Genomic DNA, 22,869 nt, shown 5'->3' with positions numbered 1-22,869 from the left:
CAGTTAAAGCAGGGTATTTTTTGTCAAACCGTTTCACCCAGGTTCTACGAAATACCAGAAAAAAAACTCGTTTTACCAGAAAAGTGGTAAAGCTGGTCAACCTGGTATAATATACCAGTTTCGTGGTAAATTTTACCAGCAAAAATTTTAGCCAAAAAATTAGTCAAATTTTACCATTTTTTTTGTAAAATTTGACGAAACAAAAAAACCCGTTTTTTGTGTTTTAAATAAAAAACAGCTCTTCATAATCAGTTGTAGTACTTTAAAATAATGACTTTTATACAATGAAGCCTAAATTTAAATTTTTTTTTTTTTTTTCAATTTTACCACTTTTGGAAGTTTTACCAAAAATGTGGTCAATTTTACAACTCTATTTTTCAGGTTAAGTCCGAATTTTCGGACTTAGACAAAAAAACACAATTTGGTCAATTTTTACCAAAAAGTTGGTAAAATTTGACAAGGTATTTTTTTAGGCTAAGTCCAGATTTTTGGACTTTGCCAAAAAAAATGAACTTGGTAAAATTTGACCAACTTTTTGGTAAAAATTGACAAGGTAAATTTTTAGGCTAAGTCCAAATTTTTGGACTTTGCCAAAAAAAAAAACTTGGTAAAATTTGACCAACTTTTTGGTAAAAATTGACAAGGTAAATTTTTAGGCTAAGTCCAAATTTTTGGACTTTGCCAAAAAAAAAAACTTGGTAAAATTTGACCAACTTTTTGGTAAAAATTGACAAGGTAAATTTTTAGGCTAAGTCCAAATTTTTGGACTTTGCCAAAAAAAAAAACTTGGTAAAATTTGACCAACTTTTTGGTAAAAATTGACAAGGTAAATTTTTAGGCTAAGTCCAAATTTTTGGACTTTGCCAAAAAAAAAAACTTGGTAAAATTTGACCAACTTTTTGGTAAAAATTGACAAGGTAAATTTTTAGGCTAAGTCCAGATTTTTGGACTCTGCCAAAAAAAAAAACTTGGTAAAATTTGACCAACTTTTTGGTAAAAATTGACAAGGTAAATTTTTTGGCTAAGTCCAGATTTTTCCAAACAAACATCCTTCTACTTAATGATAAACATCGCAAATAAAATATAATGAGGAAATATTCAGACCTAATACTTTCCAAACAAAGCATCCTTTTACTCAGCACTATTTGCTTTCGTTATATGGAATATGAAATTAATAAAATATGATGATAATGATTTTATTTAGAATTTATTTCATATTATAACATAACAGGTCATATAGATATTATCCAGGTCAATACTGAAACTACAAAAGATTGGCATCCAAGATAACAACAGTCTACTACTGATGCCTAAATGTCGATTGATAACAGTGCCACCTGGAGAGGTAAATTGTAATGCTGCTTTTATGGAGATTAATGTACTGAAGAACAATCAGGCAAGTCTCCTACCTGGAGGTACTCTGACTATTTGGCTGGAAGTTATAAAACCTGGACCTGAAAGTGCAGTATCCTGTCTCTCTGGTGACCTGGAGAATTGTTTTGAGGATCCAGAGTTTACTGATTGTTTGATAGAAACTAGTACCTCCAAATTAAAAGTGCACAAGTTTATACTTGCCTCAAGATCTCCAGTATTTAAGGTAGGTTTTTCCATTCTTACTTGTTAATTAAATTCTTGTCAATATTTTTAGGTAAATTTTTAGGCTAAGTCCAGATTTTTCCAAACAAACATCCTTCTACTTAATGATAAAAATCGCAAATAAAATATAATGATGATAATGATTTTATTTAGAATTTATTTCATATTATAACATAACAGGTCATATAGATATTATCCAGGTCAATACTGAAACTACAAAACTTACTAGTATCGTTTCTGTAAATAACATTTTTTAGAATTTTAGCTTGTGGAATGTTTGGAGCTCTCGAGTAGAACTTAATTAATAAACACCGATTGGGCGGATTGTAATCAATACGCTTTATATGTTAAAGTCAATATTTTTTAGAATTTTAGCTGTGGAATGTTAGGTGTCAACATTGTCGTCATAATAAACACTGATTGTAATCAATACGCTTTATTTAAGTTAATTTTAACTGACTAACAGAATATTCTCTGTTCAACATTGATCGTCATAATAAAACTTATTAGTATCGTTCTGTAAATTATTTGTTAATTTTAACTGACTAACATATTTTAACATATTTTCTCGGTTCAACATTGTCGTTATAATAAATAATGAAATTTTTTGTATAATTTGTGACTGTTACATGTTGAGATGGAACTCTCGTTGTTCTCCATGGAACTGCAAAGCTCCACGTACTTCAAAACTGGTTCAACTCCAAAATCCTGAAAAAGAATATTCATTTTTAAATTAAGCAATTAAAGGATTAACAAATCAAAAAGGCCTTACAAAAAGGAAAGTTAACGGTTTTTGGAAAATTTCATGGAGAAAGTAGATACAGCTTGTGTATGTGCCTGCTTATTAGAGAAAGTTTAATTCAGTTATCAATACATAACCAGACTGAGAGAAACTAAGAATGTCTTATAACGGGAATTTGGAGTTATGGTATGAATTAAATAGTCGTATGTTAGTACTAAGAGAGAGTCTAGAGATTAGAGCCAGAACTGACAATGTCGAGATCCAGAGGGAGGTTTGTAAGAGGTTATATCAACATGGATGGATTACTACACATCTTAATCGCTGCCGTCCTTCCCCTCTGCTGCCCGCCGCTGCCCAGGCTGCCGAACTGGCAGCTGTTCTTCACGAAGTAAACATGCACGAGGATGAATGTAATGCTGTTTAGATTTTAATAATATCCTGAATGTACTGTTTCAATAATATAAAGTAGTAAAATCTAATTTTAAATAGCTACCTATCTAGTACATTATTTTTATGTATTAACTTTTGTCTAACCAGTTTAATATCTATCTAATAAATTTAATAATAGCTTAATTGTTAATATAATTTAGTATACAGTTTCATAAAGGTAGTTCGATGTGTGTCTGTGTATATTAACTTCATATTTGTTATGCTTGTATACATGGAAACTACCTTTTGGGGCCGAGGTGTTGCCGTAGTTGCGTGTAGGATTATTCCAACTATCTTTTATTACAAATAATTAAACACTTACTTTTAACGGATGAATTTCTGATGGCAACAGCTTCATGTTGGTGCTTAAGAAATGTTCCACGGTCGAATTGCGGTCAGCTTATAATCAGAGAATACACCCAGCTGTGTGCGAAGCTAAACCTGAAAAAGAATATTAATTGAAATATAATTTATATATATTTTTAATATTATTTTACATAAAACACATCTTATAATATCTTTCTATTAAGGGTATAAAACTTCGTTACGCTTAAAACAATCATAAACCTTAAAGGGCGAATATAGGTTGGATATAATATGAGCTTATTTCAAAGGTGCTATTATATAAATTATAATAAATAATTTAAAGATAATGACATATCTAATTGTATTAGTCTGTTTACAGCTTATAAAACCTGTCTAACTCAAGATAATATTATGTAATTAGTGTGGTTCCCTAAGAACTCAAACACTCTACCGGTATCACACAAGGCTTCGTAGCAAGGTTGAATTAAAAAGGTTTCGTTAAAGGATAGTCTTAATAACATGGCCTAAAATATCCATGTTCTTATTAAAATTATTTTAACACTTACTTCTATGTAAACCATTCACTAATTGCAGCGCCCATATATTTTCTCACGAATCTGATTCCTGGTTAAGTCTGAAAAACAATATTAATTGAAATATAATTTGTTAATATTTCTATTATTATTTATATATATTAATAGTAGAATACTTTAAATATTAAGAATAGGATAAAAAGTCGTTCTTATATCATATATCAAAAAGGTTTAAAAAATTATAAAACAAACAGTTTATCGAAGTAGCTTAAAACCATGCGTAAGGTCCTAAATTATATTGATTTTTTTATTACATTATTTAAAACTTACTACTAAGTGAGCCCTTCTTTAATTGCAGCGCCCAAATAGTTATTTCTGATGAATCAGTGTTGCTGAACCTGAAAAACAATATTCAATTTAAATATAATTTATTAATATTTCTTACATTCATATATATTAAACCCGGATTATTTAATATTAAGAATAGGATAAAAAGTGTTTCTTAGATCAAATCAAAAAGGTTTAAAAAAGGCTTAAAACAATTATCCTATTATATATATTAATATTGTTCTCTTTTACAACGAAGCTTTTTATTTATTTTAATCTATAGCTGAAACTCAAATTAAAAATAGGATGAGGCCTCGACTTTTCTCTTCCTACTTTAAGTGCCCCTAGAGGCTTCTAAGGGGCATAGCCGCTAGTAAAACTTAAACCGTTAATCGAAGGCAGCCTAAAACCGTACGCTCAAGGTCCTATATTATTAATGTTTTTATATTAAAATTATTTAAACACTTACTTTTACGCAAACCACTCTTTGATTGCAGGGTCCATATACTAACAGCCAAGACTGAAGGTGGACACGTACTTTTTTAAACATCTGACTATCATCTCTTTGATTGCAGGGTCCATATATCAACACTAACAGCCAAGACTGGTAGACAAGTACTTTTTTAAACTTCTGAATATATAGCTCTCTAGGAGTTCTTAACTGACATTCATATAAATCTTGTGACATGGACCATCTCCTGTCAATCATACTTGGATATAACACGTATTTTCTCTAAGAGACTTGAACTATAACACTCATTGTTTACAATAGTTTTCAATCGGTATAGCGGCATTCATGCACATGCTCTGTACAGGTATACAACTTTATATTGAAAAATATTTCTTTTATATCCATTGCAATATATTTTTTTATATTTTATCGATGATATTTCATTTAAGTCATTGCCAAAAATATATTACATTCACATTAAAAAAAATTTACATTTATTTAACTTTCGTAACCCTGTTTTCAGATGATAAAATCAACGTGCTGGACAAAGTTGCCAAACTTTAAAAAACACCTTATGTATATAATATCATTTTAATATTTTACCGGTTAATTAATTAAAACTGCATAACTTATATAATTCATGAAATGTTATTATTCGTTGCAATTTTACGATTAAAAATATAACTGTCTTGCAAAGTGTTTTGCCACCTATTCAATCTGTATGTTGGCAACCGTAACTTTCCATCGGCGCAATAATTCAACTGGACTATATGACTACGGTGCATTTTTGTATTTTAGTAATCATTTTTAGTGAAATTACAGTGAATTAAGACGTTAATATGTATCATTCTGTTTTATAATTCAAATTTTATCATTAATTATTGAAAATTCTTTCTAAAATATTCTTCGTATTTGTTTTTTCTCCCATTTTTGGGACTCTTTTTAGCTTACGTAATATACAGGACTTTTTTAAATGTAAAATTAATAAATATATGTCTTGCACCGTAGTATAAACGGATTGTCGCAAATATAGGAGTACAATTATAAGAATGAAACTACTTTTTTGGCCCAGAGGTGCCGGAGGCACTGGCTAAAAATAACTGTTTTTAATCTTATGCTTTTAGATTTTTATATTCGTAGAAAACCATGCATATAATACGATATGCTAGTTACCTAGTTTTTTGGCGTATGAATGAGAACACCTGTTCCTATCCACCGGATTCGAATGAATACGAGCTATTTTTATTTTGTAATTTTTTATTTCTTAAATATTCTACCTTTTCAGATAGTTCTGAATAACAGGCTATTCAAGTTAATCACCTGGGTACGCGTACATCATAATAACAGGTATGGGTGTATATTAGCTGTATAAGATTTATTTTTTTTCTCCTGCTACAAAATTTGTTCTAAATAAATAGGGGGGGGGGGGGGGGAAGTTTTGACACATTTGCGTAAACAGGGAGTATAGGCTTTATCTTTGGACTGAGAGTATAGGTTATTAGGGATAAAATCATTCTTATATGATGAATTTTCCCAAGTTTTAATATTTTTTGGATAGGCCTCCAGGTTCAGGAGCTCCAGGCCTTCTCCCCCCCCCCCCCCTTGTTTAAGGACAAATAAAATACCGGAAAGTTAAAAAACATTAATCACACCCCTCCCAAAAATAAACAAGACAAACAAAATAATCATTCCTCAAATTAGGATGGATCCATACCAATACCACGAGCTGCATGACAGATGGGACGCCCTCATGGTTAGGATGTTGAGACTCTTCTCCAAGCTAAATATTCGAGTTCAAGAAGAATCATGTGGCATTGATGACGCTGTTGAAATAGTAAAACTCTTATACCATCACGGTTGGGTAGAGACACACTTAAAGAAGATTGAACCTATGCCCGAGAATCTCTACGAGAACGAGAGACCCCGCCTGGATGATACCGAGAGACGTGTCATTGACCATGAAGCCGACTGTGCACCTTTCCTCACCAACGTCAGCCCTTTTTTCTAAATAAAACCCAGAGTAACAAGGTAAAAACTACGAAATTATTGCAGGGGTGTATATTCTGCTCCGGGGGGGGGGGAGGGGAGGGGGAAAAAAGAAATAAGTGGATCAATGATGGAAGTTGCTTCAAATCACATGCTCTTGTTCATGGCTAGTTGTCTTTTGTAGCAGGGGAAAAAATTGTTTTTAACCAAAAAATGTTTCAGAATTCTTTGAGTTTCTTCATTAAAAAACGCTTTAGTTTTCTCATTTTTAATTCAATGTTCTTTCCTTTCAGGGAAGAGAAAGGAGAAGCTAGGAGAAGCCGAGCTCGCCGCCGGCGATTTCATCCAGCCTCCGGATATCCATGCTGAAAGCGAATTTTAATTGTAATTTGTGGCGTTATCCTCTTAGAAAATTTTGTTTGTATTATTTAACTCCCCATCCCCCCCCCCCCCCAAACTAAATTGCTGGGTTAGGTTAGGCTAGGTTAAGTTATACGGCTAGGTAGAGGCCAGGGGCCGTTTTTCTAGGGGGGGGGGGGGTATTTCCTAAGAGGATAACATCAATTTGTTCTTTCAGAACATTTACGTTAACCTCTCTTTGATTGCAGCGCCCATATATTTTATAATTAAGTACCCATGGTGACAGTGATCGAGCCCCACTGGTCGTGCAGATATATAATTTCCTGCATATAAACATTAATAAACATTATTTACCCCTAAAGCCGACGATTACGTATGCACGTGTACAGTTTTTTAAGCTTCTGGCTATAGCTCTCTAGGAGATCTTAATTGATATGTTTTATTTTTTGTTTTTGTTTTTTGATATTTTTGTTATGTTGTTTTTTATTATTTATTATTATTTATTTTATAGCAAATTAACAAATTTTCTGGGTTCAACATTGTTGTTATAATAAAACTCCATGCAACTGCAGAATTCTGCAAAAGTCACGACCAGTGGGGCTCGATTATATATGCGTTCGTCGGCTTTTCAGGGAAGGCAGGAAATTTATATAGGTATTATCCAGGTCAGGACTGGAACAAACAAAATTTTATGTATATATTGTATATAGTTATTTTTTTCAAAGTAAAAAAATGTCAGACCAACGCTGGATGACGTATGTATAATTGGATCACAATTTTGATAGGTAAGTTTAATTAATTTTATAGACAATCAAAGAATAAATAAGGGTATTTTCTTGTTTGTAACTCTAACTCTTTATTTTGTGAGTTCCTTTGACATTTAATTTTGGTTTCAAAAAGTGTCACTCCCCCCCCCCCTTTTTTACTTTCTCCTTCTTTCGTTATATGTAAACAAGTAATAACCTTATTATTATAACCAGGGGTGTATATTCTGCACAAGATTTATTTTTTTTCCCCTGCTACAAATTTTTTTATTTTTTTTCCCCCCTAGATTTTTCTGAAAAAGTAGGGGGGGAAATAGAAAAATATTTAAAGAACTCTATACTTCATTTATTTTATCCCTCCTACCACACATTTCTTTAGTTTTTTTTCACCAAGGAGGGGGGGGGGGGGAAATGGAAAAAATGTTTTCAGTTTTCTTAATTTTTACATTTTTTTTTCCTCCAACCACTTATTTTTTATTTCCACCCCCCCCCCCCCCCCTGAGCAGGGGATCCCATGCAGAATATACATCCCTGATTATAACATATACTTCTTATTTCAGGAGTTACCTATACACCCCTGTTAGACGTTATTGCAATGGGAGACAATTTGATTGGTACACTCTCTAAAGCTCTACTGAAGCGTATAAGAAGTGGAGATAAGACGAAAAATGTACAGGTGACTTTTTACAACTAATTATTTCTACATATTTAAGATGAGACCTTACTTTTCATTACTGTACTTAAAGTATAATCTATGCTCGACTTTAATTTCTATTTTTCACTTGCAGTCAGCGCACTATAAACATGCTTGCTCTTACACCAGTATAGTCATATTTACTGTAATCAATTGACACGTGTAGCTTGCCCAAATAACGATCCATAACAACTCCCCTATATTATTTTAAATAAGTAATTCACTAATTATGTAATCTTTTTCCAGTTGCAGCATAAACTGAGGTCCATAAGAAAACTCTTCTGTAATGCAACGAGAGCCAGAAGTAAATACTGGCGCAAGAAACATCAACAAAGTGAAGACAGTCAGCCATTACTAGAAGAAGAACAGCAGGAGGATTTGATGGATGTGGAATATGAGAACGAAACTGCATCGTCAAAAGGTAACCTACAATATCTGTAATATAAAGTAGAACGATGTCGGTCTGTCTGTTTGTTGTTTGTTTGTCCAAATTCCCACAAACATTGTCTCCCAATTTTTGTTTTTTATTTTCCTTTCAATCTAAATTTCAAACAATTGGTTTGATCAAACGTTAGTTAAGTTTGTCTCAAGATATCCTTGTTCCAGGGGTGTATATTCTACATGGGATCCCTTAACCTAACCCACCTTCACCCACTCTCTACATTTATCTACTTTTTCTGGAATTTTTAATTTTTTAACTTTCTAATTTGACTAGTTTTTCTTTACGGCATTATCCTTATACTAAAGTAACAGGATGTCTGTGTGTCTGTTCAAAAGGATCTTGCTAACCGCTGAACCGATTGGGTTCTCCTTTACAGGGTACCTTCACATAGGTCCCGGGAAGGTTTATAACTATAAAACACCATGTTTAACATCGTATTTTTTTAGGTAAAGTTTGTACAGGCTGCAATACCAACTTCACAAAGGAAACCGAAAGTATATGTTATCAATGCTACGCAAACCAAGTTTTGGAGCGATTAAATAACAATCCTGAAGAAACAAACTACATTAATATTGTTGTAGACAATATTAACAACAATAATACCAACGATAATAATGATGCAGACAATGACAGCATTCAAGATGCCGAGGACTGGGAACACGTCGAATTGTTTGATATACCTGAAGATGATTTTGACCCAGATGATGACGATGACCCTGATGACGAACCTGATGGCGAACCTGATGGCGAACCTGATGGCGATCATGACGGGGATCCCTTCAAACATCTTACAGAACTTGAGAAAGAAATTGTTAATGATTTCAGAAGCGTTTGTGTTCTAGACAACCCCATCTCTCACAACAAAGTTAGAATCATCCTGGCAATTCTGAAACGCTCGTGTATTTTCAAATTTCCGTCATATAATACATTATTCAAACCCAAATACAAAGTTGAAATCAAAGAAAACAAATATAATCCTACAAATGCTCCTGGTTCACTGATTGAGTGCAGGTATGTTTATATACGATTTAGAAAGCGTAGCATTTCTATAATCATTACCAGAATTTCCGTACGTCCATTTTAAACATGTCGATTTTTCTCCTTTTTTAACAACAAACTTTCAAGTGTTCTAATTATCAGTTTGATCATTCTTTGGTATATTGCTTCCTGCGACAACTTGAGAACAATATTATAAGCTATTATTAGTTAAAAATATATTTCTTTTTCCAGATTCCCTACCTATGAGATCCTCCAAGACGCCATCACAGACTTTAAACGGTTGAATGGACAACAGGCCGTTGATGATCATATAACTTTTGACATCTCGGGCGACGGAGTGAAAGCAGCTCAGGGATCTCATATCTCCTATTATACTGTCTGGATTAGGTAAGTAATTAATATATTGTGGATTTGAAAGGGTTGGGTTGGGATAAAGTTCTTTTCATATACAGCATGACCCTCGAAAAAATATTTTTTAGGAATGGCACCCTATATTTCAAAGGATATCAAAATATTTGTTTTACATCAATTGACAGCCCAGATTTTTAAAGCCAAAGTTTAGGAAACCATTCAATAAAGAAATAAAAAAGAAAACTAAGTTTACAATTGATACTTTTTTCTATTGCATACATATATAAAAATCTGTCTTACTGTATACCAGGACTTAATTAATACCATAAGTAAACCTAGTTTTTACCACTTTTACGGTAAAATTTTACCAGCCTTTACGTTTTATAAATCAGTAACTACAATTTTAAGTCTAAGTTATTAAATGCTATTATTATTAATTCTTCTTTATTATTTCAGGTTATTCTTCAACAAGGATTTCAGTGTTATATTGCCAGTCAGCATATTTGAGAAGACGAGGAGGCGTCCCTACAGTTACAACTTTCTGGATAATGTTACCCGATTCATCAACAAACTAATTCAAGAAGGATTACCTGGACATACCTTTCAATGTAGAACCATCATCCACGATGCCGTTGCGAGAGCCGATGTATTCGGCATTCTTGGCCATGGATCAAAAAATGGATGCCCACACTGTGACCTTCCAGGGATGGCTTTTTCACAGACTTATCTCCGTCAAAAGAACTTGGTATTGTTCGAATCAATGAATGTATTTTACCCCAGTGACAGTCAAAATATGGGTACGCCGAGGTCTGACGAGAAATTCCGCAAGTTAGAGGAAAATAATCAGAACATGAAAACCAGTTTTTCTGACCTTGACCCGAGCTTGGATTTAATACAAGATACCCCCAGTGATCCGATGCACGCGTTGCACCTGGGCTATGTAAAGAAAGTGATGACGTACCTGAAGAAAGGACGTAATAGTTATCCAGAATTGGAAGAAGAAGACTTAGTTCAAATGGAGAGAATTACAGGGATGTACTGCATTTGACTAAAGAAATGACGCGTAAAATAGGTGATTTCTTCGCGCATTTCTCGGCACTGCGATAAAATTCTGCATTTTTAGATTTATGTCTATTACACATTATTTGTACGCCTTGTTATGCCGCTTAAAAGAGTGTTAGTTTGAAAAGTTTAAAGAACTTAAATTTTGAAAATTTTCTCCTTATCACCCATATTTTACCATGAACTGCAGTAACTCCAATTATAGATGAAATCAACGATCAATTGAAGCTTGTTGGCGATTTTGATCGCGTTCCCCGTACGTCCATCATGCGCCTGACAGAGAAGAAGCTAGCCCTCAATTTGAAAAGTTCTGAATTCAAAGTACTGGGCTTTTACCATATGATATTTTATGCAGAGGTAGGTTTTTACCATATTATAATCTTTTTAGAATTTAAAGCTTATTTCAGTTTCATTATATTGTATAGCAATAACATTCTTTTTAAATTTGCGCACGTGTGCTATATTATATATATATTTCTATTGAGGAGGGTGGACTTCCAATAAGTATATAGGGCGAAGCCCCTAGAGGCTAGGGGCGAAAGAGCTAGTTTTCCCTTAAATTATTACAATGTTTTTTTTTCCAGTTGGCAAATCTTAAAGATGAACAACGTCTGATATGCAAGTTTTTATTCCACATATTGCGCTGTCTCGAAGAGCATATAACAACTGAACGTGTGGCTGAGCTCAAGACCATGATAATGGTCCTGAACTCAAAATTGGCGGAGATGTACGGCGAATCGTGCTTGAGTTACAATACTCACATGCTTTACCATATGCCGGAACATGTCCGCCGATTTGGACCATCCATGGCGTTCAGTTGTTATGCTTTCGAAAGTGCCAATCATGTGATTGCAACTTACATCCGAGGATATAATTTTGGCCTTAAAGAGGTTTCAAACAGGTAATACTATTTTTTTTTAGTTGAGTTCCTTTGACTTTTAGTTTTGGTTTCAAGAAGTGTCACTTCTCCCCCCCCCCCCACTCTTTACAAATTTTAATGTAATTTTTAAAAATGTAACATAACTTTCTTTCCGTGTATTGCTGATCAAACACTTAAGCTATAACGATTTCACCAGCAACATACCTTTCCGTTTAACAGCCATTAATGACATAAATGACATATTTAGATTGTTGATATATCACACAGTGAAACCGTACATAAATGAAAAGCTGGCTGTCAGGGGAAAAAGGAATGCCAACAAACGAAAGTTCGAAAGAAATCAATTCTATACAGACTGCCAAGACCTCTACTTTGTCCCAGACTGCCGTCGTGATAAAACAGTATGGTTGGTCCACAAAGTGAGGACATTTTTTCCGGCATACACCTTTCCTGAAGATTCCAGAATAATAGGTAGGGGTGTATATTTTGCACATGATTAATTGTTGTATAGAAATATTTCATGAACTATACATTTCATCTAATTCCTTTTTAACCTACCACAATTTATTTGTAATTCTTTATCATGCCAGGAGGAGAGTGTGGTAAAGGGGGGAGGGGGGGTCTAGGAAATATGAATTAAGTTTTATGGTTTTAAACACTGAAAATATACACCCCTGGTATTAGGAGTAGGCAAGACTGACGATCCCGAAGACTATAGCCATCCTCCAACACAACTAGCCTCCAACCTACTGAAGTACAGAGTAGCACATATCTCCGTACACCTGTTGCATCAAGATGTCTCCATCGTAATTCCTATCGGAATTTAATTTTGTACATTGAAAGCAGAGAAAGGGGGGGGGGGGGGGGAAATGACACTTTTTGAAACCAAAACTAAAAGTTCCATATTGTACCCTTATAAAACAACTGCCATGCAAAATGACAGATCTGTAACTGTTTCTTTAGTTCAGTTCCTTTGACTTTTAGTTTTGGTTTCAAAAAGTGTCACTTCCCCCCCCCCCCCCCTTTTGTTATAATATGTATGTAAAATGTTGTAAAATTCAACTGAAGGCCCTTCCCTCTTTATTTGGAATTTATGTGAAATGTACTTTAAAATATTTTTTTCATTAAAATTATTTTTTATAGCTAATTTTAAAAAAGGCATTTCAACTAAATTTAGCAAAACCCTACCTTTTTGGCCATCGATGGGTATGAAGTTAAAGTGTTATAAGTCTAGTCTGTAATTTGAAAGAGTACATGTTTGCAATTTAATTTAATTTTACATAAAATTTTAATTTCTGTCTACACATTTCAGATTTAAAACTATGCAAATTGCCCATGCCAACGACCTGGATCCAACAGCGTAATTTCGACTGGCAATTGATCAAGCTAGATCCCAAAATGACGAGGACTGGAAAGAGTGCTAGTTCTGTAAAGGTAAAAATTATATTTAAGGCCTAATTTACTATTGTACAAATTGCTGCTACCCTTCGCTCAAAAAACTTATAAATTCGCATGTTACCGGATCGAAAGGAAAACCTTATCGGTTCATGCTTAACAGACCACAAAAGATTATTGACCAAGTATAATTATTTATTAATTTTCCACAGTGTGTTTAACATTTGATATCCTATTTTATAAAGTAGTAAGCGTTTTTTGTCTGTCCCGAAGGATCTCTCTAACCGCTGAACCGATATTGTTCTTCTTTACAGTGAAGCTTCTTATAGGTCCTGGGAAGGTTTTAAACTTTTTTTGGGGAGGGTGTCTTTACCCCCCTCCCTCCAAAAACTATTTTTTTAACTCTTTTGAAAATCAAATTTAAAAAAAAGGGAGGAGGTCAATTTTCCCCATTCTACCATAAGTGCCCCTAGAGGCTTCTAGGTGCGTAGCCGCTAGTTAGTAATTAAAATTCTAGGGGCGTAGCCACTGCTATCTAATATCTTTTTATGCATTGTAAATACAACAATTATTTCTTGTTTTAGAACAACAAGCCTACTGGAGGTGGCAAACCTAATGGAAGTGACAGAGGTCGAAGTGCCAAAGCTCCAAGTGCCAAAACTGGAAGCAACAAATCTACTGGAGGTGGCAAAGGTACAACAGCAAAGGTAGGGTTTTAAGTTTTATTGTTATCGGTTTTTGGTTTGTTGGTGTTTTGTTGTTAAACTAAACTTACTAACATGATGTCTGTTTGTGGGTTTGTACCAATAAATCTCGTTAACCGTTGAACAAATTGGGTCCCTCTAACCATATAACTTAACCTAGCCTAACCTAACACAGTCATTTTGTCGGGAGAGGGGGGGGGGGAGGGTAAAGTTTTAAAAAATAGAAGAAAAAAATTAGGATAATGCCGGTGTTGTTTAAAACTATAATCCTCGGTAAGTAATGCTTTACAATAATTATCTATATTATTTTTAGAACACAACTAGAACCACAACATCTCCAATGAGGCCAATAAATATTACCCCACCTCCATCTCCACGGGCACGGCACCACTCCGCGAGTCAACGGACCGCGAGAGTTGTAGTTCCTCCTGCAACATCATCACGATCCCAGTCCCAGTCATCACGACCCCAGGGATCATCTGGCCCTTCTGGTGAGATGGAAGAAAGCGAGGTATTATTTTTATTTCATTTTGTCATCCAGAGGATACAAATTACAATTATTTAGGATATATATCGACTTAGCCTGGAAAAAATAACTTGTAAGATTTGACTAAATTTTTGGTAAACATTGACCAATAAAAATTTACCTTGTAAATTTTTACAAACAAGTTGGTCAAATTTTACCAAGTTGATTTTTTGGTCAAAGTCCAAAAATCTGGACTTAGCCTAAAAATTTACCTTGTCAATTTTTACCAAAAAGTTGGTCAAATTTTACCAAGTTTTTTTGTTTGTCAAAGTCCAAAAATGATGGAAGATGCTTAGGATCACTTGCTCTTGTTTGTGGATAGTCTTCTTTTCTACCACGTAGTTTTTAAAATACCAAGACTTGAAAATATGTGGTTTAATATGTTTCATTTTAAGGATTTGTTCACCGGGGCCGTTATGAACCAAATTCAGAACCAATTTCAGCAGCTACGTACTTTCTTGACCTCACAAATGAAAAATCAACTAGAGCCCATTAATGCGTCCATCAGAAACTTGGTAAACAAAACGTCCACAAACCATGAGTTAGTGAAGAATGAAATCAAAGACCTGCAAGACAGTGTATCAAGAGATATGGCTGAAAATACTAAAACCCTGAAAACAGAAATGAAGAAAACCGGCCAAATTGTGGAAACCTTGGTGACTGATCTAAGAAGACTGACCAATGTGGATGAGCTTGATGAGGAGGAGGCGAATAAAGGGCCTAGTGAGAATCAGGATGTTGTCGTGGACCAGATTTTCTCACCAGATTTTTACAAAGAAAGAATAAAGAACCATGACCCCTTGGAAAAAGATGGTTATATGAGAAGAGAAGAAATTATCTTTTTCATCCAAAATTTCGAAGACTCACGGAAAGTGGATATAGGCTGGCAAACCTTACTGAAAGTATGCCGAGACATCATAACCTTCCTGTATGTCGTGTTCGAGCAGTTCACCTTTGACGCCCGCATCACAGCTGCCTTTTGGACTGCTCCGGAAGTTATTGATGACGAAACTGGTAAGTAAATATTATTTTGTAAATTTGACATGATGAGAAAACGTTTAAAACAGGGAGAAGGGAGGTGGGGGCAAGGGAAATAAACCGAATAAAAGGGGCATTCCTATTCTTGCTAGCAGGTGACCATGTACAATAATCTTTTTATATATATATTTTATTTGTGAAAATAAATCTTGTGCAGAATATACACCCCTGGTACAATAATAAACATGTACCTATGCAGAGTTAATTGAAAATTTCATTATTATTTCAGTGGAACGTTTCTTGGATCATTGTAAGTTAGTGCTTAACGAGACGTACCTACATGAAGCTATCCCACCAAATTTGTGGAGAACAGGAACCTATGTGTCTTCAAGCGACCTTTTTCTAGTGAGGAACCACATACAAGCTTGTAGGTAATTCAATTATTTATCGCATCTATTCCGCGTCTATTAAATGTGAAAGTGGTAGTTTTACAAAATGCATTTCAATGTTCTTTAGTTAAAAAAGTAGTTTCACGAAATGTTAACTGCATATTGTATTCTTGTTAAATTGTTAAACTACATTTCTATGGCATATGTTTCAAAGAATTTCAATTTTGTACCATGTATTTTTTTATGTGGCAAGACTTTTAGTTCATCTTTTCTTGATATATGTTATATGTTATATATTGAGACTGTTTTGATATAAACCCTTTTTTTATCTAGGTTCTTGCGCAATTTCGAACACACTTTTAAAGAGGACGCGACTGGTTTTTGTGAAAATAAGAAGAGGGCCGAAGATTATATGCTTGCTAATGAGGATCCTGTCTGCTGGAGGCTATTTCGAGGGATGGTAACGCGAAAACAAGAACGCGCATTGTCAACCCCAAACTACAAGTATGAACAGGTTTTTGAAATCAAGCCAAGGAAGGAGACAAGCAATAAGAAAGGCAAGAAAGACAAGAAAGACAAGAAAGACAAGAAAGACAAGAAGGAAAAGGCACAGAAACGATCAGCCTTACAGATGTGTGAATTTTATCTGGCCCCTGCAGAGATACAAAGAATTAAGCGGCGTATTAAACCGAAGACAATCACAACTTCAACACCAGGTGCTACAGCCGAAGACAAGAAATTTTACCACATGTTAGGTGCCCACTCAATGGGTTGCTTACCCCACGAAGTTCAAGGAAAGAACCCGATTTACTTGAGAATAAACAATGACAGGTCGAGAAATTCATTTCAGATCAAAAATTATGCAGACATGGCAAAGAACCCCAAGCAATTTTTCAAGACAGTCCATAGTAATAAGAAGGTTATACAAAGAGCTGTAATGTATTATTCGTACGCCACAACCAATTTGAAACCAGAAATGAGTGAAGAACAGACAAAGATTCACAATGCCAGTGAGAAAGCAACTAGAATTTCAAGAAATAGAAAGATGAATGCTGCTGATGAATCCACTGCTGATGATTCCACTGCTGATGATTCCACTGCTGATGATTCCACTGCTGATGTATCCACTGATGGTGAAGACAATGATGGTGGAGGCAATGCTGTTGAAGACAATGAAGCTGAAGGCAATGCTGTTGAAGAAAATGGTATGGAAAACATTGCTGATGAAGAAAGCAACAATGGTGAGGAGCTTGTAATTGATGACGGAGGCGACGACGTTGAAATGAATTCAAATGATGATCAGATTGGGAATGACTTACGCATACCACCCGCGGAGAATCCAGCAGTAACTCCAGAACCAGTAAAGCACCCAGTAAAGCCACGTAGGTTATATGAAGATCCAATTGTCAACAGCCAGTCCAATAATAAACCCAAAGTAAATGTATTTAAAAACATCACAAGCTCCAAAAGGAAGAAGCATGGAAAGGGCTCGAAAAAGTCGAAGAAGATAATTATTTCTGAAACAGACGATGAGGGCCAAAATGTGGGAAATCTTGATGATACAGTCCCAATGCAAGATGATGAACAACCACCAAACTTTCCACCACTGCAAAGACAGAAAGAATTTTATGGACGAAATAATTCAATCACAGGTACATATTTGTTGAACATTAATTATTATTTATAAGTTTTATCTTTCCTCGTATTGTGTATATACTGCACAAGATTTTTTTTCCTCTGCTACTAATTTTTTTTAAATTTTTCTTCCCCCCCCCCCCTAGTTTTTTTTCACCAAGTAGGGGGAAAATTGAAAAATATTTAAAGAACTCTATGATTTATTTATTCTATCCCTCCTACAACACATTTCCTTTTAAAATTTTTTTTTCAACCAAGTAGGGGGGGTGGGGGGGTGGAAAAAATGTTTTCAGTACTTGCTTTTTGTTTGGAAACGTATAAAATTAATGTATAAATTAATTATTTACAGGCAACAGTAACGAGAGAGAGGTGACTGGAAAGGCAACAAGTGTCGTGGAGGAAAGCAGCAGTGATGAGAATGATGAGGATGCCGAAGGTATTGTTATTTATAGTTTGAAAAACGTAGGAACTGTATCACCTAAATTTAAGTTTATTAATATTTTAGTTGAGAAGTAGTCTTAGATAAAAACCCTGTGGATTAATTTTGTTTTAAGGGAAACTTCGTACAGGCCCTGACAGGGTTTTAGGCTAAAATTTGTATGGGCGCAGCCGCTATCTATAATACTAAGTAGCTTAATGTCTGTCCGGCCGTCAGAAGCTTAAGATCTCAGTAACCACTGAATCGATCGAGGTTACGGTAAAATTTTACCACCTTTTAAATCGTATAGGCTGGTAAAATTTTACCATAAAAGTGGTAAAAACTAGGTTTTTTATGGTATTAATTGTATCCTGGAGATCGGATTCTACTCTTCTGTGTATTGGTCCTGCGGTGATTTTAAGCTATTTCCTTGGAGGGGGGGGGGGGGGTTGGGTAACATTTATACTATTTGAAATAATGACTATAATAATTATTTAGATGATGTGGCGATCATTCCAAAGAACCGGGAGCGAAGGCAAACCGCATTGGAAGCCGAAGCAAAAACCAAGAAAAGTTTACAGCTGGACAATGAACCATCATTCGAGGTGGATAACGAAGATGACGGAAACCAGAGTGACGAAATTGTGGAGGTTGAGGACAATGAGGGCAAGAATGACGGCAATGCAAGTAAGGAAATTCGGATACATCCATGTGGAATAATATTACCCAAACTTGCCATTATAATTGAAAACCACACGGGTCATTATGAGGTTGTTGCAGTAGGCTCAAATGTTTCTATATACAACCAAATGGAAATTTTAGAACTCATCAACATTGACGGTAAGTTACAGGTCTTAATGTAATAAATGGGGGGGGGGGGGGGTGGGCGAAAGTGACACTTTTTTGGGGCTTTTATTGGCGGTTCTCGGCGGTGGCGACGCCGTTTCTTCACAGTTCCATATTGTACCCCTATAAAGCAACTGCCAATGCAAAATTCCCCCTTTTATCTTTGATTGGCATATTAATATAGGGTAAAAAATATTGCTTGTTTTCATTTGAATCTGATTAATAGTAACTAATGTTCATATAGGTATGGAAATAATATTGAAGCTACAATTATGTACATTTGCTTTAACATTTTTTATTTCTTTGTAGGAGAAAAAGCAAAGTGGAAAAAAGATGGAGAAGAAGGTGAATTACTTTCTGACATCAAAGAAGAAGCACCAGAGAGTGATGATACAGATGAAGGTCATCAATCAGACCCAGACACTGGAACTGGCAGTAGTAGTAGTAGTGAAGAAGAAGAAGAAGAACGCAGGCCAAAAGCAAAAGTGGCCCAAAAGCCAAAGCCTACCAAAGAAGCTCCTAAACGTCCCAGAAAACAAACAACATTTCCATCAACGAATCAAATTGATGCGGTGTTGTACAGAAACCAGAGCAGAGCAAGCACGAGCACAGCACAAATTAATTCAAGCCGGGAATATGCTGAAAGCGCAGGCACATCAAATCCTGATGAAGACGTAAACCCAGAACCAGGTTGTAGTTATAGTCAACTCAGTCCAGAGCAAGGTTGTAGTAATAGTCAACTCAGTGAGCAACCTAACCAAATTAAGCTGCAGCAAATGTTGAACAGAACAAATACACATTTGCCCGATTTCGGCCAGCGTGGTGAGGCTCGGACAAGAAGAGATGCCAACAAACGAGTAAAGGACAACATGAAGAAGCAAAGATTGTGGGAACAGGGACACAGGCCTGAAGATGATGAGTTAGAGAAGAAGAAAAGATCAAGCTCCAGACCACCACAGAGAGCAAGTTCTCAACAATGTTCTCAAAACATAAACAATTACGGTATCTTTGGCAGCTACATTACAGCTGATTCGGGAAAGGGGTGTATATTCTGCACAAGAAATATTGTTTGTCCACGGCTACAAATTTTTAAAATTTACAAATGTTTTCAGTTTTCTTAATTATTACCTTTTTTTCTTACCTCCATCTATTTATATTTAATGAAATATAATATACATCCCTGAGCAGACTTGGAAAAAATATTATACATCCGATCCATGTAGAATATACATCCCTGGCAGAATGGAGACAAGTATTATCCGTCGGAACTTTCGTCTGAAAACGAAGAACAAGACGAAGAACAAGACGAAGAACAAGACGAAGAACAAGACGAAGAACAAGACGAAGACCTGATTATAGGTCGCAGTCAATCCCAATAATTCCAGGACTTTACGTATATATATATTTATATGTAATTTTTTTTGATTTCATAAGTTTCATCTTCAATTTTTTTTTATAATATCTAGAAAGGAGTCTTTTCCCAAAATGCATTTGAAGTTAATTTAGTGAACCGTATATTTGAACCTGTTTAAATGTGTTTAAACTCTATTTATATGGCATAAATTTGAAGAAAGTTAAATTTTCTACCACGTACTTTTACCATCTTAACAAAGAAAAATATGCAATTCACAAAATTAAGTTCAAATGCATTTTGTGAAACTACCCCTTTCCACCAATTAAGTTTAATGAGCTTAAAGTTAAGAGCTTAAACTGAAAATTTTTTGTTGTATAATCTGTCGCATTTTTTGTAATTCAGTATATAGCAGTTGTAGTTTACCCCCTAAACTAAGGAAAAAAAGTATTCAGAACTAGCTTTTGTTAATTTTATATATTTGTTTAATTTTGTATAAAAATATTATATATATGACAGTTATCGTAGGGAATGTTTTAATTAATACGGTGGTAGATTTCCATGGTAAAATGCGTAATGTTTATGTGCTGTAATTAAAAAAGAGAACGTTTCAAATTTGTATAAACTTTTTGTAAATGTTAAATTTGTCTATATACTTGTTTACAATATAAGATATACCAATATGTGATCTTGCTGGCCACCCTATTATATTAAAATTCCCTACGTCAGTTTTTTGGACATTTATTAATGAAAATTTAATACCAGTGATAATTTGTTTCTTTTCAAATTTAATATAGAATGTCCGACATGACAGCCACAGCAGCAGCCGACTTAGAGAGAGACGAACAGCACGAAGAACAGAAGCCGGAAACCACAAGTGGGTGAGTAATATTTTAATATGTATAAAACGAAGTAGAATGATGTCTGTCTGTCTGTCTGTCCGTCCGTCCGTCCCTAGCTATATTTTGGTAACCATTCATCGAATCGGATTCGACAATCCATCACAACATAATTACATAAATACATATTACATATTTTTTGGTAATTACTTCTTTGGGCAAAGGTCCGATTACCTGGGATATATAATATATATTTATATATTTCAGTGATAGCGAAAAACAGAAGAACGAAATGAGTGTGTCTGAGCCTGAGCTGCCTGCTAAGCTGGATGACCTGCCTGATACCCCTCCTAAATCGTCTGATACAGAAGATTTGAACCTAACTTTGGATTGCACTACGTAAGTTTATTTATTTTTGTTACCATTCTATTTCTGTTCGGAAGGTGGTAGTAGCCGGATTGAAAAGAGTAGGATAAACATTATTGTTATGGCGAATAATTATAGTTTCATTCAGGGGTGTACATTACGCACAAGATTTATTTTGTTCCCGTGGTACAAAATTTTGTATTTTTTTCCCACCTATTTTTATCTCACCAAGTAGGGACGGAAATGGAGAAATATTGAAAGAACTAAAATTTTTGGTCCTACCACACATATTTTAGTTATTTTCCCCCCACCACCTGAACAGGGGATCCCATAAAGGATATACACCCCTGATATTTCAAATTAGCAGCTACGCTAAACCCTCTAATATGAAGTATATCTCTTAAAGTTTCTTTTGCCACTCCCTTCCCTTGCCGGTACCTATGAGAAGAACCCGATCTGTTCAGTGGTTATCGAGATCCTTCGGTACATAAACACGGACATCCTGTTACTTTAGTATTATTTTTTTTTATTTTTCAGGGACGACGATGGATGGGAGACAATGCAGAAAATAAAACAAGACCTTAGGGCAGCAAAGCAAAAAATTGCTTCTTTGGAAGAGGAGATCGCTTGTTTGGAAACACAACCAAAGTAAGAAATTTTTTTCACTTCTTTTTTTGGTATTTAATCCGGGCGACTGTGTTGTAAATGATTTTTCGGTACAGACAAATTCACCTTTATATATTACAAAACTAGCAAGTATGCCTCTAGGGGTAAGGTGGGAGGGGTAAATGTGGACCAAAAAAAAAGTTTACTATTTAATTATAATATGATTGCTTAATTCAGGGAGCAATCCAAGAGATGTCCGGCGGCACAAAAGGATGACCAGAAGGTCGGACAAGCCTCTGTTATGGAAGGAGAAGCAAAGTAAGATATCCTATTATATAAAGTAGTAAGCGTTTTTTGTTTGTCCCGAAGGATAACCGCTAAACCGATATTGTTCTCCTTTAAAGTGAAGCTTCTTATAGGTCCTGGAAAGGTTTTAAACTATTTTTGTGCAGGGTGTCTTCACCCCCTTCCCCAAAAAATATTTTTACTCTTCTGAAACTGAAATTGAAAATGGGAAGATGTTGATTTTTCCCCTTCCAACCTTAAGTGCCCCTAGAGGTTTCTAGGGGCGTAGCCACTAGTTTCTTTTAATAATCTTTTTTCATACTTTATCCGGGCGACTGTGTTGTAAATGATTTTTCGGTACAGACAAATTCACCTTTATATATTACAAAACTATAGCAAGTATGCCTCTAGGGGTAAGGTGGGAGTGGTAAATGTGGACCATAAAAAGTTTACTATTTAATAATAATATGATTGCTTAATTCAGGGAGCAATCCGAGAAATGTCCGGCGGCACAAAAGGATGACCAGAAGGTCGGACAAGCCTCTGTTATGGAAGGAGAAGCAAAGTAAGATATCCTGTTATATAAAGTAGTAAGCGTTTTTTGTCTGT

The 22,869-nt window shown here is 34.9% G+C and overlaps 4 protein-coding genes and 1 long non-coding RNA gene across 7 annotated transcripts; 4 read left to right on the top strand and 1 right to left on the bottom strand.

The window, feature by feature from the left end:
* Window positions 1-903: 903 nt before the first annotated feature.
* Window positions 904-5,275, bottom strand: LOC145332007 (uncharacterized). Of its 3 annotated transcripts, none has more exons than XR_013884001.1 (4): window positions 3,937-5,275; window positions 3,640-3,707; window positions 3,090-3,208; window positions 904-2,304 (listed from the first exon to the last, which is right to left on the bottom strand). It is a non-coding gene; the product is annotated as an uncharacterized LOC145332007 (long non-coding RNA). The 3 variants fall into 3 exon arrangements; XR_013884000.1 differs by lacking the exon at window positions 904-2,304 and having other exon boundaries at window positions 2,766-3,208; window positions 3,937-4,004; window positions 4,403-5,275; XR_013883999.1 differs by lacking the exon at window positions 904-2,304 and having other exon boundaries at window positions 2,766-3,208.
* Window positions 5,276-5,348: 73 nt separating this feature from the next.
* LOC145332579 (uncharacterized) lies at window positions 5,349-11,035 on the top strand. Its single transcript, XM_080177588.1, has 8 exons — window positions 5,349-5,731; window positions 6,086-6,412; window positions 6,664-7,515; window positions 8,055-8,170; window positions 8,435-8,609; window positions 9,077-9,641; window positions 9,861-10,016; window positions 10,437-11,035. Exons 3-8 carry the CDS (start codon window positions 7,488-7,490, stop codon window positions 11,026-11,028), a joined length of 1,632 nt encoding a protein of 543 aa, XP_080033714.1. The 5' UTR covers window positions 5,349-5,731; window positions 6,086-6,412; window positions 6,664-7,487; the 3' UTR covers window positions 11,029-11,035.
* A 186-nt stretch (window positions 11,036-11,221) lies between these two features.
* On the top strand, window positions 11,222-12,137 carry LOC145332578 (uncharacterized). The gene is made up of 2 exons (XM_080177587.1): window positions 11,222-11,399; window positions 11,627-12,137. The coding sequence occupies exons 1-2, from the start codon at window positions 11,310-11,312 to the stop codon at window positions 11,945-11,947; spliced, it is 411 nt and encodes a 136-aa protein (XP_080033713.1). The 5' UTR covers window positions 11,222-11,309; the 3' UTR covers window positions 11,948-12,137.
* Window positions 12,138-13,257: 1,120 nt separating this feature from the next.
* LOC145331215 (uncharacterized) lies at window positions 13,258-19,934 on the top strand. The gene is made up of 10 exons (XM_080175832.1): window positions 13,258-13,356; window positions 13,902-14,024; window positions 14,335-14,532; window positions 14,943-15,561; window positions 15,815-15,956; window positions 16,248-16,924; window positions 17,054-17,566; window positions 17,899-17,985; window positions 18,466-18,654; window positions 19,123-19,934. Exons 1-10 carry the CDS (start codon window positions 13,258-13,260, stop codon window positions 19,932-19,934), a joined length of 3,459 nt encoding a protein of 1,152 aa, XP_080031958.1.
* On the top strand, window positions 19,911-22,036 carry LOC145332577 (uncharacterized). The gene is made up of 3 exons (XM_080177586.1): window positions 19,911-21,045; window positions 21,271-21,402; window positions 21,907-22,036. Exons 1-3 carry the CDS (start codon window positions 20,963-20,965, stop codon window positions 22,019-22,021), a joined length of 330 nt encoding a protein of 109 aa, XP_080033712.1. The 5' UTR covers window positions 19,911-20,962; the 3' UTR covers window positions 22,022-22,036.
* Window positions 22,037-22,869: the final 833 nt, after the last annotated feature.

The sequence above is a fragment of the Acartia tonsa genome, chromosome 11 (assembly GCF_053477335.1).
Source record: "Acartia tonsa isolate MP-2025a chromosome 11, ASM5347733v1, whole genome shotgun sequence".
NCBI classification, from domain to species: domain Eukaryota; kingdom Metazoa; phylum Arthropoda; class Copepoda; order Calanoida; family Acartiidae; genus Acartia; species Acartia tonsa.
Note: the sequence above shows the minus strand (reverse complement) of the source record. Positions and strands in the feature narration are given on the sequence as shown.

Excerpts from the sequence above, each read along its gene's own strand:
- LOC145332579 (XM_080177588.1), top strand. The coding sequence starts at position 7,488 with ATGTATAATTGGATCACAATTTTGATAG. Across the intron at positions 8,610-9,076 it reads CGAAACTGCATCGTCAAAAG|GTAAAGTTTGTACAGGCTGC; the intron begins GTAACCTACAAT and ends GTATTTTTTTAG. Across the intron at positions 9,642-9,860 it reads GGTTCACTGATTGAGTGCAG|ATTCCCTACCTATGAGATCC; the intron begins GTATGTTTATAT and ends TTCTTTTTCCAG.
- LOC145332578 (XM_080177587.1), top strand. The coding sequence starts at position 11,310 with ATGCGCCTGACAGAGAAGAAGCTAGCCCTCAATTTGAAAAGTTCTGAA. Across the intron at positions 11,400-11,626 it reads ATATGATATTTTATGCAGAG|TTGGCAAATCTTAAAGATGA; the intron begins GTAGGTTTTTAC and ends TTTTTTTTCCAG.
- LOC145331215 (XM_080175832.1), top strand. The coding sequence starts at position 13,258 with ATGCCAACGACCTGGATCCAACAGCGTAATTTCGACTGGCAATTGATC. Across the intron at positions 16,925-17,053 it reads GACAAAGATTCACAATGCCA|ACAATGATGGTGGAGGCAAT; the intron begins GTGAGAAAGCAA and ends CTGATGGTGAAG. Across the intron at positions 17,567-17,898 it reads ACGAAATAATTCAATCACAG|GCAACAGTAACGAGAGAGAG; the intron begins GTACATATTTGT and ends AATTATTTACAG.
- LOC145332577 (XM_080177586.1), top strand. The coding sequence starts at position 20,963 with ATGTCCGACATGACAGCCACAGCAGCAGCCGACTTAGAGAGAGACGAA. Across the intron at positions 21,046-21,270 it reads AAGCCGGAAACCACAAGTGG|TGATAGCGAAAAACAGAAGA; the intron begins GTGAGTAATATT and ends TATATATTTCAG. Across the intron at positions 21,403-21,906 it reads CTAACTTTGGATTGCACTAC|GGACGACGATGGATGGGAGA; the intron begins GTAAGTTTATTT and ends TTTATTTTTCAG.